General features: G+C 37.8%; 1 protein-coding gene across 1 annotated transcript in view; it reads left to right on the top strand.

Moving 5' to 3' along the window:
- The window catches only part of FBXO3 (F-box protein 3), a 34355-nt gene extending 21985 nt beyond the window's left edge, over positions 1 to 12370 (top strand). The window contains exons 7-11 of the mRNA XM_036426223.2: positions 1450 to 1534; positions 2345 to 2467; positions 4559 to 4674; positions 5893 to 6083; positions 11980 to 12370. Coding sequence (XP_036282116.1) covers positions 1450 to 1534; positions 2345 to 2467; positions 4559 to 4674; positions 5893 to 6083; positions 11980 to 12147 — 683 coding nt within the window. The 3' untranslated portion in view covers positions 12148 to 12370. The remainder of the gene's footprint in view (positions 1 to 1449; positions 1535 to 2344; positions 2468 to 4558; positions 4675 to 5892; positions 6084 to 11979) is intronic.
- Positions 12371 to 14692: the final 2322 nt, after the last annotated feature.

The following is a 14692-nucleotide window of genomic DNA, read 5'->3' as shown; positions in this document are numbered from 1 at the left end:
AAAACATCGATCAGCTGCCTCCTGCACACCCCTTACCCGGAATGTGTCCGCAACCAAAGTACGTGCTCTTGACCGGAATCAAACCTGGGACCTTTCAGTTCACAGGCCGACGCTCTCTCCACTGAGACAAACCGGTTTCGGCTTCAGTGCATTATTAATAGGTATTTAAGAAAACTGGATTCTATATTCAGTTCAAATAAGTTTAGGAGTAAGGAATACAAAGGAAACTGTCCTCATTTTAAAGAACACACTTTGTTCTAATATGTATTATAATAAATTGAGGTACATTGAAATATACTTCACCAATTTTTTTTTATGTAAACCATGAAATATGAAAAATGACTTTACAACTCTAAGGAAAATGACTAGTTCTCATGACATAAAATTGTACCTTCTTTGAATTGTAATGCCTTTGTTAATGTCATTAAAGATAGGCTTTTTAATATCTTGCTCCAAGTAAACAGATGATCAGTGTCATTTTGAATACAATAGCATTTAATAAATAGGGAGTTAGACTGGGCCATTTATAGACATTAAGAACCAGCTATTGTGTACTTTCTCCCAGTTTGGTGCCTTTAAAACTTTACAGCTATGTACCCTCAGACCCCAGCCTAAATCGTATCTTCTATCATTCTCAAAGCAGAATGTGAAGTAAATGCTGTAAATTTAGCATGTGACATTTAGCCTGGGGGAAGATAGGAACTGGGTTGATAAAAATAAGATTACAGAGGAATGCATTGGCATCCCTGGCTAAGGGACTAATGCACACTAGTCACTGAGATGTGTTAACAGTAAGGGGACCTGAGAGAGTTATGCTGTATTAACTAGAAGGGGCAGGCATCATTTATGTAAATGCTCGTTACTGACCCAATCACTAGATCAGATGTATGGTCTGGACTGGGCTGTTCCAGTCATTCTTTTCCGCTTCGAGCTGCTCACTGAGAATATGGAGGCCCGCTGTGCGTCTGGATCTGCAGTAGCGCACCTAAACTACTTTGGGATTGGTCTGAGCCCATAACTCCTGTGAGATGTCCAGACTGAGCCTGAAGTCAGCATGTACCTGGAGCCAGGGCATTCCCTGATTGTTTGAGGATAGGTGCTGATATTGTTCCTGTAGTTTCTTAGATGTAGCCATGTCTTCTTTGTTCAAGGAATTACATACAGAAAGCTTTTCAGTCCTGTACCAGAACAAAGTAAAGGAATCTGTTATTTGATTACAAGTGTGAAAAGTACTTTGAAGTTAGTTGGAGGATTTCCGAGCAAGGTTGCTAGGAAGAAGAGGGATAGAAACGAGACTAGACATTGTCCTGATAAAGGACTAGTGGAATCGTATCTATAAATGTTTCTGGGTTCGGCATCACACCTTACACGAAGGTACAATTGTTTCCTTGTTTCCTGCATGGATTTTACAAACGCGATTTGTCCTTTCCCCCCTTTTCTGGTTCACAGGTGCTACTTTTACTGACTGGTTTACTTCTTATGTCAGCAGTGTTGTGTCAGGTGGTTTCCCTATCATCAGAGACCAAATCTTCAGGTATCTCACTTGGGGCTTTTTGGGATGGAATGATTGTAATGAGCAAAAATCACCAGTTACAGATCGTAAGATGAAGTTTCCCAGGAAGGTTCATAACCGAACCTCTCATCATCATAAATCTATTCTATTCTCATTTTAAGGCCAAAACATCCAAACACTTGAACAGCCAGTATTTTTCTTACTTTGAAAACTCAAAAGGAAAAACTGATTTGATATAAAAGTTATGGCTTTAGAGTAGTTATATAGTTTCTTTTTAGGAAAAAAACAACAACAACAACAAAAAAACTGTTTGCCAGTTAGTGGATTTAGTATGAATAGTAAGTTAGTAACTATTAACTCGTAGCAAATATTTGTTATCTCTAAATGGAGCATCCAGATATTATAGATAGTATTAGAGATAATATTGGTTTATAGTAGCCTGGTTAGCAGAAATGATAGATTAAGTATACATTAGAAGCCCCTATAATAATATACTAACACATTTTTACGATCAGAACCACTGTTTGCAGGTATAGCTGGTCCCCTGAATTTCCTCAGCTCTGAAAACGGGGACAGACTCTTTTTAGTTTCCAAGTAAATTACTTTACTGCCCCATCGCTGATCCGTAGTCTTCAGAGCTTTCTGGTTTGCTTATAACTTCTAGTTTTCTTCTAAGCTTAATAGGACTATACCTTTAAGATCTCAAATGTGGTTTAAATTTTCAACCCTAAAGTGAACTCGAAGCTATTTTGCATTGTATTTTTAAACCTTTTATCTTCTAGAATTGAGGTCAGCTGACTAAAAAATGTTTAATTTTTTTTATTTACCTAGATATGTCCATGATCCGGAGTGTGTAGCAACAACTGGAGATATTACAGTTTCAGTTTCCACGTCGTTTCTGCCAGAACTTAGCTCTGTACATCCACCCCACTATTTCTTCACATACCGAATCAGGTGAGACCGTTAGATGGGTCACCTTCCAGCGAGGCATGGGATATGGCCTCTGGGAGTGTTGTTATTACTGCCCCATTAGATAGAAGATGGAAAACACACTTTGAAAGGCAGCTTCTTGCTGATACAGAGGAAGGTGGGTAACAAAGTTTTGTACAGTATAGTCAGGTTTCTTCCCTGCTTTTACTTTTATTTGTATTTATTTTTTAAAAATATATTTTATTGATTTTTTACAGAGAGGAAGGAAGAGGGATAGAGAGTTAGAAACACCAATGAGAGAAAAACATCGATCAGCTGCCTCCTACACACCCCCCACTGGGGATGTGCCCACAACCACGGTACATGCCCTTGACTGGAATCGAACCCAGGACCTTTCAGTCCGCAGGCCGACGATCTATCTATCCACTGAGCCAAACCCGTTTTGGCTATTTGTATTTATTGATGCTGAATTTACTCTGGGGCCATAAGTTTTTCTCCAGTGTCCTCTGGGGTATTTTTCTGGTTTAGGAACAAGCTGCCCTTTTTCAGTGGGATCATCTTGGTGTGGCAGGGAGAGCTGATGTGTGGTGAATCCGCCCACAAGCGCTGTAAACCCTGCTCCACGAACCTGGATGTGCTCAGTGACCAGAGAATCTACAGTTACACCCTGATGTTCAGCATAACTTCTGCATTGTTAAGCTTGGGCAGCAAAATTCAGCACTTCTCGGCCATGGACCCTGTGTCCAGCCCCACTGTTTGGCCTGGGCACACCTCCCAACCCCACCATTGTAATGACGGAATGGCGCACACGGCTTCTATAAAGCGACATTCTTCAGATAGTTGGTGGCTTTTAAGATATGCATGCCGTTGGTGGCATGAGCAGTTTCACGAGTATTGTTAAAATGAACACGAAGATTTTAACCTCTTGATTTGCATGATTTTGTGGGGTTTTCTGAGTCAAGTGAATAATTAACCATTTTCAAAGGTCACTTCAGGCTGTTTATGGGAAGAGTGAGTACAATATAGTTTATAAAATACCTAGAGTTTGTATTAACCCCTAAGTTGTTTTCTTGTAAATACAAATATTGAGCCAGGCACTTTTCAAGATGGGCCACTAAGTTGTAATCATATGGAAAGGTCAGAATTAGAGTTGTAATGTTTTTGGAAAGCTATCAAATTGCCCAACGTAACACCATGCTTTTTATATTTAACCTGGTCTGTGTCTATTCAATTAAAAGTCTAGTATATACTTATTGAGTGCTGCCTGGATATCAAACAGGGTGTTAAGCCCTGGATTTGGCGAAATAAAAAATATTAAATTCACTATAATTAGAAGTATTCTCTGCTGTGACATGAAGACAACTCATTGATCAAAGGGACTAAGGATACTTTGTCTTTAGACATGTTTTAAATACTTTATGATGTTATATAGGGGGATGTATACTTCCCAGGAGCATCATAGAATTTTAGTATTGTATGTAGCTTTTGACGTGTCTAGTTATACATGCACAGATGTTTGTTGTTTAATTCAGATCTTGCCTAGGACCGAGACATGCTTAATTAATGATACATATGCTGATAGGGTACTCAAAATAAAACAAGAGGCAGCAGATTCCCGGAGGAGGGGAGGATAATGGTATTGGGAAGCAGAGTCAAGGTGATGCTAGTAACTGAGCAGTGACATTTCGCTCTGAGCTTTGTAGAAGCTAATGGAGAAAGGGAAATGGACTGCATAGCCCTGTAGTGCATAAAAGCCTGTCATTTTTTTAGAACGGAAGTTTTTCATGGCACTGTATTCTAGAAAGTGTTTCCCATACTGATCTTTATTTGAACAAGAGTGTTGTAAGCACAGTGTTTGTGAATTTTTATGTCGCCCTTTCTATTGTTGATCCTCACTGAAATCAGATGCGGGAGTTGCATGAGAGCATTCCCATGAGAGAGTTAGCTAATCAGGCCGATATCTTTGAGAACTTCCGGAAATAGATGGTGAATGAAGATTTTGCAATTTCGGAAATTCCTTTTATGTTCTTAACCCAAATGATGTAGCTCTTAAGCAAAAGAAACAAACAAAAAAAGGCCTGATTTGTGTCTCTACCACCCCATTTCCTTCTCCAGGATTGAAATGTCAAAGGATGCACTTCCTGAGAAGGCTTGTCAGTTGGACAGTCGCTATTGGAGAATAACAAATGCTAAAGGTGATGTAGAAGAAGTTCAAGGACCTGGAGTAGTTGGTATGTAACGCAAGGTTTGGTTTATACATCAGTAGCATCTAAGACCTTTTGGAGAGCGCAGCTTAGAAATGCATGATATAGTTGGTGGATATGACCGCATCTTTTTAATAGCTGTGTTTACAATGTGAAAGGTGTCATAGATTCTGGGCTTCTCCTAACTACAATACCTTGCTTCATAAATATAACGTATAAATGTTATTATTCTATCAGTTTAGAATCTTAAACAGAACTTTTCTAAAATTATTGCAAGGGATTGAGTTGACATTCTGTAAATCACCTGGGTTCCTTGCTTTTCCTTCTTAAGTTCTTTTCTTTCCCACTGAATAATTATTCATTGTAATATTCTTTAGGCATAGAGCAGAAAGAGAAAATAAATTTTATATTTGTCATCTTTTGAAATTTAGGGGAGAAATGTTAAAATTAATAACAGCTTTTTGTTTGTTTGTGGATTTCAATCATCTCTAGCTTGATTTCCATTGACATTATAATTATCTTAAGTTTCTGAACCTTTAGATTCTTCAGATTTGTATTGTGCTTCAGAAAAATAACATTATTTAAGTTATGCACTTCTGATATCGGACCTAAGCATGTACCAAATTCAGGTTAGATTAAAGTTGTTCTAATTTATTGCCATGAATAAAGTCATGTTCTGCATGTTTGTTTAAGGAATTTTTCCTGAGTTGTTTGGGGGATCTAGTGCTAAACAATTGTATTAAACTGTATTTCTTTTTCAATAATTTGGTCCCTTCGAGTAAGAACTCTCCTTTGTGACTGCCAGTTTGTCTGGGCTAAATGCTTAAGCTGCATGCTCAGAATTTGATGTTTTAGCCTGTTGCTATTTTTAAACATTTAGATTATCCTTATCACTGTTTAAACTAGTGTCTGTGATACTTATTACCCATATCTTAAAGATGGTGTCTAAAACGTTCCAAAGCATTTTGAAAAAGAAACTATTCCTTTCTTATTTTGCTTTATTCTCCTAGAATTCCCCCACCCCGCCCACACGCCGCTATAGAGAATTAGAGGGATTACATAAAAAGCCAAAATCCTCGTCATCCCATCACTATTAACATTTTGTTGTGTTTCCTTTTAGATTTTGTTTGGAATTGTGCATTTACTTTAACATACTTTACACACTCCCATAGAGGACATATCTCATTTGCTGGGATGGAGAACTGGATTTTATGCTTTAATTAATGGTTACTACTTTCTCTGCAGGTGAATTTCCAATCATCAGCCCCGGTCGGGTATATGAATACACAAGCTGTACCACGTTCTCTACAACATCGGGATATATGGAAGGATATTACACTTTCCACTTCCTTTACTTTAAAGACAAGATCTTTAATGTCGCCATTCCCCGGTTCCATATGGCATGTCCGACATTCAGGGTGTCTATAGCTCGATTGGTAGGTTAAATTTTCCTCTGGTGCTGATTTATATAACTTTTTAGAATTGACTCCACAGAAGGTCTTTGTTGATTAGCCAGACAAATAGTTTATAAATTGTGTTCCAGAGAACCCTAGGAATTTTGAGGGAAGTACCTTGGGGTGGGGGGGACATGTGAACATGGGGGGGGGAGGCAGACCAGAAGGAAGCGAGGCCCTGTACTCTTCAGTCAGAGAAACTCTGCTGTTACCTGGTTTTGTTTATTAGTTTGTTTTTAATAGCTTTATTTTTTAGAGCAGTTTTAGATTCACAGAAACATTGAGCAGAAGATACAGAAATTTCCCACCAGAGCGGTGTCAGTGTCACCTATGGAACCTACACTGACACATCATTATCACCCGAAGTCCACAAGTTACATTAGGGCTCACTCTTACTGTTGTATGTTCTGTGGGTTTGGACAGATGTATAATGACATGAGTCTACCATTAGTATTCTGTAGAGTAATTATTCATTTTAAATGTCTGTTACCTAATGGGAAACACACTAGACTAGTTAACATCTGCTTTCTTTTATTTCATTAAGACAGGGAAAACAATTTTCTTAGAGTGTTTTTACTAAAACTCCCATTTTGTAAAATAATACAAATATCCTATAGAAATTATTACAAAGGATTTAATGTGTAGACTTGTACTTTTAGTAGTCTCTCTTTGGGATCATTTCCTAAGTCAGCTAGGTATATTTTTTAAATCTCATTTTTAGGGTTACCTTCAAGCAGGTTTAGCAGTAACCCCAAGCTTACAGGCTATAAAATGATTACAGACAATTATGAGGCTCCAGTTATATGATAGGGATAAAATGTGAGTTATATACCCAGAATGTAATTGAGTTGTAGGCATCAAATGTTCACCAAAACCCTCTGGCTCCTGGGATGACCCTGAGGGGAGGCGCTAACCTAAGTCTGGGAAGATGGACAAGCTATGAAGCTGACCCAGAGTTGACACGTTCACAGCTCCAATTTATAGAAAGAAGGATGATGATGAGACTTAGGCCATGATACCTGTGTCATGTCTGTGGGAACAGTCTACAGGCTGGGTTTGGAAGTGAAGTTGAGCCTCCCACCCAGTGGAAGCGTGCTTTCTACTGTTTATTTCCAGTACTAGGCGTTTGCTGCTGATGGCAGTCTTCCATTTGGACCAGCCCAAGCTCTGTATGAGGTTGTTATTATTCTTAAATGTTTTATATGATTTATCGGTGAAGTCATCTGGGGCTGGAATTTGCTTTGTGCAAAAGTTTTAAAATATGAATTTCTTTAATATTCATATTTTCTGTTTCTTGTCCACTTTGGCTAATTTGTGTCTTTTAAGGAATTTGTCCATTTTGTCTAAATGCTGAATTAATTAGCATAAAGTTACCTACAATATTGATAATTCTTTTAATGGCTGCAAAAACTATAGTCATATGTCCTCTTTTGTTCTTCATATTGGTAATTTATATCATTTGTTCATCAGGTTAGCTAGGGGGTTAGCACTTTTATTGATCACTTAAAGGAACAATATTTTACTTCATTGATTTTCTCTATTGTTTACTCATTTCTATTTTCATTGATTTCCACACACACCCCCCCCCCCCAGCTTCTTAAGGTAGAAGTTTAAATTATTGATTTTAGACCTTCTCTGTAAGCATTGTTTTAGCTACTCTTCATAAATTCTGATGTTATATTTTCATTAACATTTGGTTCAAATATTCTCAGATTTTCTTATAATTTAGTTTTGATCAATGACTTTTCTAGAAATGTGTTAATTTCCAAACATTTGGAGATTTTCCAGTTATCTTTGGGTTGTTGATTTCTAATTTTGTTATGTTTACAGAACTCATGGTGTGTAATTGTTTTATGGCCCAGAATTATGGTCTATCTTGGTAAATACTTGTGTATTTGAAAAGAATGTATATTCTGTTATTTGGGGGAATATTATTCTATAAATGACAGGTTGAACTGGTTGATTGTTTTTCAAGTCTTTTATATATTTACTGATTTTTTTTTTGTCTTTATTCTCTGAGAGATGATTGTTGTGATTTCCAATTATAATTAAGTTTTGTCTACTTCTCTTTAATTCTATCAGGTTTGCTTCATGTATTTTGAAGCTCTACATTATGTGCAAATATACTTAGGATTGTGCCATCTTTTTAATGAAGTGCTTATTTTATTGTTATAAAATCTTTTATCTATCTCTGAAAATGCTCCTGTCCTAAAGTTGCTACTATTCCTGACATAAAATGTAGAGTGCTGAGATTTATTGAGACAGGTAGTTATTATTGGGTCAACTTGATCCTGTTGAGGCTTTTTAAAACGTTTGTTAGGGTGAGTATAAAGTAGTCTTTACTTAAGGACGGTCATTTCAAACTTTTCAGTCTCATGACCCCCTTAAGCTTTGAAAAGTTATTGGAGAATCCTCAAAAAATTAAAAATGGAACTATACAATATGACCTAGCAATTCCAAAAAAAAAAATAAAAGACACTAATGAAAAATATATATATGCACCTGTATGTTCTTTGCAGTGTTATTTACAATAACTAAGCTATGAAAGCAACCTAGGTGTCCAGCCATAGATGAACAGATAAAGAATATGTGTGTGTACCTACACACACACACACATACACACACACACACACACACACACACACACACACACATTCTAGAGGCCCAGTGCACAAAATTTATGCACTGAGGGAGGGGTGGTGTCCCTCAGCCCAGCCTGCGTCCTCTCGTAGTCCGGGAATCCTTAAGGGATGTCTGACTGATGACTGAGGCCCACTCCGGAGTGGGCCATCTTTAGTGCAGCTGCAGAGGTGCCTCTGCGCTCAGCAGCCATGAGCCGGCTTCTGGCTGAGTGGTGTCCCCCTTATGGGAGCACACTGACCACCAGGGGACAGCTCCTGCATTGATGGTCAGTGTGCATCATAGCAACTGTTCATTCTGCCGTTTGGTCAATTTGCACATTAGCCTTTTATTATATAGGATTGCTCAGCAATAAAAAAGAATGGAATCTTGCCATTTGCAACAACATGGATGTACCTAGAGGGTATTATGCTAAGTGAAATAAGTCAGACAGAGAAAGACAAATGCCATATAATTCCACTTATATGTAGAATCTAAAAACAAAACAAATGAACAAATAAAACTAAACACAAACTCATAGATACACAAGTCAGAGGGGTGAGGGGTGGAAGAATGAGCAAAAAGGTGAAGTGATTAAGAAGTACAAACTGCCAGTTATAAAATATGTCACAAGAGCAGCATAGAGAATATAGTCAATAATATTGTAATAACTATGTATGATGACAAATGGTTAATAGACTCACTGTGGTGGTCACTTCATAATGTGTGTGTATATATATATAATGTCTAATCACATTGTTGTATACCTGAAGCTAATATAATATTGTATGTCATCTATAATTAAAAGAAAGTTGTGAGGACTCCAAAGAACTCTTGCTTATGTGGGTTATATTGATATTTATGTTAGAAATGAAAACTGAGAAGTTTTATAATATTTACTCACTCCTTTTTTAAAGTTTACAATTTTTAAATTTATAATTTAAAATTACAATAATAAACTCATTACATGTTCAACCCTCTCTTAGCTATGTTCTTACTTATTTAGAGTTCTAGTGTCTTTCCAATGACAAATAATAGTATATAATCTTTACCTGCCTTAAGGAAAATGTTTGTTTGTTTTTTCTATCAGGGATGAGAAAACAATAAAAAGGAATGAAAATTCTGGACTTATTTTCTAATCAACATGAAGAGGCAATATGGGGGGGGGGGGTTACATGTGTTTACCTTTCCTGTTTAAATATTCATTTTCTTTTTTAAAATATATTTTTGACTTTTAGAGAGAGAGAGAGAGAGAAATATCGATATGAGAACAAAACATTGAACGGCTGCCTCCTACATACTCCCTACCCGAGATCGAGCCCACAACCTGGTGTGTGCCCTGACCAGAAGTCAAACCGCAACCTTTTGGTGTACAGGATGACACTAGCCAACTGATCCACACCAGCCAGGGCAAACATTAGTTTTCTATATATGGAAATTGAATTGTTCTCCTTTGGGTCCTTTAACAATATGACTAATTGGGGGACTTACTCCTTTCTTTTGCTTTATACTCTGAATGCCACTTTAAAATATACTTTTAGTTGGTCTTTTCCTGGTCTAGGTGGTTTGTTGTTTGTCTTTAGACACTTCAGAGGTGCCTGATGCTGATTTATTTCCTTTTTTGTCTGTGCCATTCCTCTTTCCATCTGCTGTTTGTGTATGTACAATTTTATTTGTGATCATCAGCATTCTTCTTCTTTAGCCACATTGATTTCTTCAACCATTTTTGTTTTCTTCTTCACTAAGATAATAACCATACTACCTGAATTTATTGTTTCATAATTTTTTAATTCTTGCCTCCTCACCTAGTCCCTTTTTCCCCCTCATCCCAAGTCTCTTTTGTACTTGCTATTGGATTTCAAAGTCTTCATTCCCTAGATTAAAAAAAAAAATCCAGAGATTAAAGTAATGGATTATTTTATATCATATTTACATATCTTTGATTGTTGTTGTTTGTGTTATAATAAATTCCAGTGACTATTCCTTGGACAAATCCTAAAAGACAATACATTTTCCCCACATTAATGAATTTGTTCACTCCACCAATATTTACTGAGTACCTACCAGATGCTGGTTAAAAAAATCTCTGCCTTGGAATTCACATTCCAGTTAGAATAGACAAAGGTTAGCAAATGAACACATGTACTTAGGTCAAGTAGTAACATGTGCACTGGAGAGTAATCAGAATAAAGGGGATCAGAGGTGTCCCGTTGAGTCGTATGACATACAGATGTGTCAAGAAAGGCTTCTGTGACACTTGAGGCTGGAAAGCAGTAGAAGGAGCTCTTGGATGTATGGGTGAAGGGGGTTCCAAGCTAAAGAACAGCAAGTGCAGAATCCCGAACCACGGATGTGCCTGGTGTGTTTGAAGAAGTGCCAGGAAGCCAGTGTAGTGGAGGGAAGGAAATCCAGAGTGGACAGGCCTGAGATCAGAAGGGTAGAGAGGGTGCTGCATCATGAAATGTCATAAAAGCCTTGGTGGAAGGACTGTCGCTGGCCCCACATCCGAAGTTCCCCAGCCTTTCTCACATTACCAACTAGGCTCTCCTTGCTGTTCAGAATTCTGTTCGATATAGCGGCTCCTCTTATTGGGTCTGCAAATGTGTGAGAGAAAGTTGACAGCAGAATAAGTCATTATTGATAGAGGAGGCACTGCTTAAGAGGAAGTTTGCAGGTGATGTTCAGATATTGCCTAGCTAACGTCACCATCGCCCTATGCTGTGAGCCTTTGACGAATTCATATAAAAGTAGAAGCTACCAATGGGTGGTTGAATGGAAATGATGTGTCTTTAGAGTAGGAACTCACTCAATAGAAATCACAGACCTCTTGTTGACAATACATAAAAAGTACCAGTAGAGGTCATGTCATTCCTTGTTCATTTTTTCACATCCTTTCTGTAAGCATACAGATTAAAAATTGTTACTGAAATCACTACTATGATAAATCCAGTAGAATTTTATTTTGAGTAGCCAGGAGTGGTCTGTTGGCTACATTGTATCTGAATAACAACGACCATGTAAAAATAAGTACTATATTAATGAAATATATCTACCATGAAAACCACATTGAGCACTTTAAAACATGTAATAGGATATACACTGGAATCCGTATGTGCATTATGGAAACGTGCTGTTCAAGCCGATAAAAATTCATATGTGGCATGTCTGGTTATCCAGTCTAGATAAAGGAGATACTTGCATTAAATAAGTATAGAAAAATGATGGAAGTTCTTATCAAAAGACTGTTTTCTCTTTCAAGGAATTGAGTCCTGACGAGTATGAAGAGATGGAAGATGCAGAAGAAGAGGAGGAAGACGACAACGTCTTGACAGAGATGGAGGAATCTGATGAGGATGACACGGAGGCCAGGCCCAGGAGGCTGTTCGATGTCCCCATTCGCAGACGCCGCTACTCCCGCCTCTTTTAGCAAAACTCCGCCAATGGGAGCGCTGGAATGAATCCAGCCTGTCAAACAGATTTCTCAATAATGTACGTAACTAAATTGTCCTCAGCGTATAGCAAGAAAACTAGCATGAAATATTGTTCCAGGCCCTGGGTTCTATGCAGCTGATTCTTCATTAGGAATTGGATTGTTTGGGTTTACTTTATACTTTGGGGGTAGAGGAGGAAGTGAAATCTCTCTCTCTCTCTCTCTCTCTCTCTCTCTCTCTCTCTCTCTCTCTCTCTCTCTCTCTCAATGGGGGAATAGTTTTCTAGCTAAGGAATGGCTCTCTCTTTGTTGAAACATATTTTATACTTTTAAAAAATGCGGAAGCGGGAAGGAATTGTTTTTGAAGATTTAAATCTAGCAGAAATACCTACCCAAGGATAGAAACTGTGACTGAAAAATTCTGTGAAATGATTTCTTGCAGTTGTGAGTTATTTAGAAATGAACATAATTTGTAATTAGGCTAATCCATTTAGTGGTTCCTATATATTTTGTACTCACAAGGAACTAATTGACTAAATAGCTTGAATGCTGGTTGTTTTGTCATTTCTTAGACAATCTGCCCTTGAATCTAAAATTTTTATTGCTATAACCTTGAGTTTAAAGTCTTTATCACTATAACCTTGACTTTGAATTTAGTCTTCAACTCTCCCACCCTTGAACTTAAAACCTTCAACACCGCAACCTAAAATTTAATTTAAAGTCATCAGCATTAATAACTTTGATCGTATTGTTCACAGATGCATCATTTTTGAAATGTAGATTGTAAAACTATGTATTGTGTTTATTAACAGAAACTTCTTCACAATGTCTCATGTAGTCTACTGCTTCTGTTTTGTTTCTCCTTTATACAGTTGACTGTCTAACTTTGTGATAAATGCCATGAATTTTATTTTGAGATTAAGTATGTTTTTCTGAAACATGAATTTTTTTTTTTTTGTAATTATATAATTGGAAGTTTGGGTTGAAGTTCTCCAAGTGTCAAAAACTCACATTTTGAAAACAAATGTTGGTTCTGCTGCTGTATTTTGTATAATTGCCTATTTTCCATAAACTATTATTAGTAGCTTTTGTTCATAAGATGGAAGAGGAGATGGAAACTGATGGCCTGTCACTAGAGGACCATTCAAAATCACTTCCTGGCTTTACCCTGTCAGATGCCCCACTTTCCATTTTTCCCAGGAGCATCTCTTTTGTGGAGAAAACTGTAGGAAGAGGGAGGTGTGTAGACAGGGTGAAGCAACTGCCATCAGAGACCATGAAACAAACTTACCTTTCATATTGGCACATGTCAGAAGGTTCTGCAATGGAGTGAGTAGTTTTTTCTGCTTATTATTATTATTTTTTTGTTTAGTATTATCTGGTTGCTAAATCCTTCTATTATGTCTATCTCTTCTTTTTAATCAACCCACTGATTTTTAAAATTTTATTTTTATTGTTGACACTATCACAGATGTCTATCCTCCCACCCCCCTCTTCTTGCCCACTTCTACCCAACCCCCAGCCCCCATTCCCTCTGGCCATCACCACACAATTGTGTCTCTGGGATAAGCATGAATGTTCTCTGGCTAATTAATCCCTTTACCTTCGTTCATCCAGTCCCCTCACCACCACCTCTCGGACAGCTGTCAGTCTGCTTCATGTAGCCATGACTCTTTCTATTTTGTTTGTCAGTTCATTTTGTTCATGAGGTTCCACATACAAGTGAGATCACATGGTATTTTTAAATTTTCCCGCTAAAGCAAGAATTTAAAACTAGTTAACGTTGGGAGTTAGAGCTGCCCCCCGCCCTTGCCATATGTGTTTCCTTTTTCTGCATGATCTCTCCTTTCTCTCAGTTCCCAGAGCATTCTCGATGCAACTCCACCAATCCTTGCTTCTCAGAATGCTCTAGGCTTGCTTATCCTCTCATCAAATTCACATTCTCTTAGCTGAATGAGTGACCTCTAGTTCATACTAAGGTACTAATAACAAGCTCAGCTTTTTTGTTTCATTTGCAAAAAGATGTCTTCACACATACATGGATCTAATCGTTGGTCACTTTTTATGTAAGCCATCTTTATCTCTGGCTCTGAATTCGCTTGAGGACACCTATTCATTTGTGTAATGCTTCAAGCATCAGGGTGAAATGGGTACCTAACAGCATTAACAGCTTAGAGTTTTTTTCCCTCTTGTGACTAGTCAGAGGTAACAATCCAGGGCTGATATGGTGGCCTAATGGTGCCAACATTCCAGATCCCTTCCATTTTTCTGTTCTGTCATCCTTGGCACAAAACTAATCTTGAAGGTCACCTCATGGTTGCAAAACAGAAGCTGTGATTGTATTGTGTTCCAGGAAGGATGATAAATATTTTTTTAATATCAAACATAAGACTAGAGAGGCAAAGCAGCAGGTCTTCAGCACGATGGCTAGAGAAGGGACGGGGGATGCAGGAATGAACAGGCAGCATGGAGACCTAGTTATAATGGCCCGAGTTCGACCTGCTGAAGGTCTGTCTGAGCAGTGAAGAGGCTGTGAAGAGGC

This window comes from Pipistrellus kuhlii, unplaced genomic scaffold (assembly GCF_014108245.1).
Source record: "Pipistrellus kuhlii isolate mPipKuh1 unplaced genomic scaffold, mPipKuh1.p scaffold_m20_p_9, whole genome shotgun sequence".
NCBI lineage: Eukaryota > Metazoa > Chordata > Mammalia > Chiroptera > Vespertilionidae > Pipistrellus > Pipistrellus kuhlii.
This window is presented reverse-complemented; position numbering and strand designations above follow the sequence as displayed.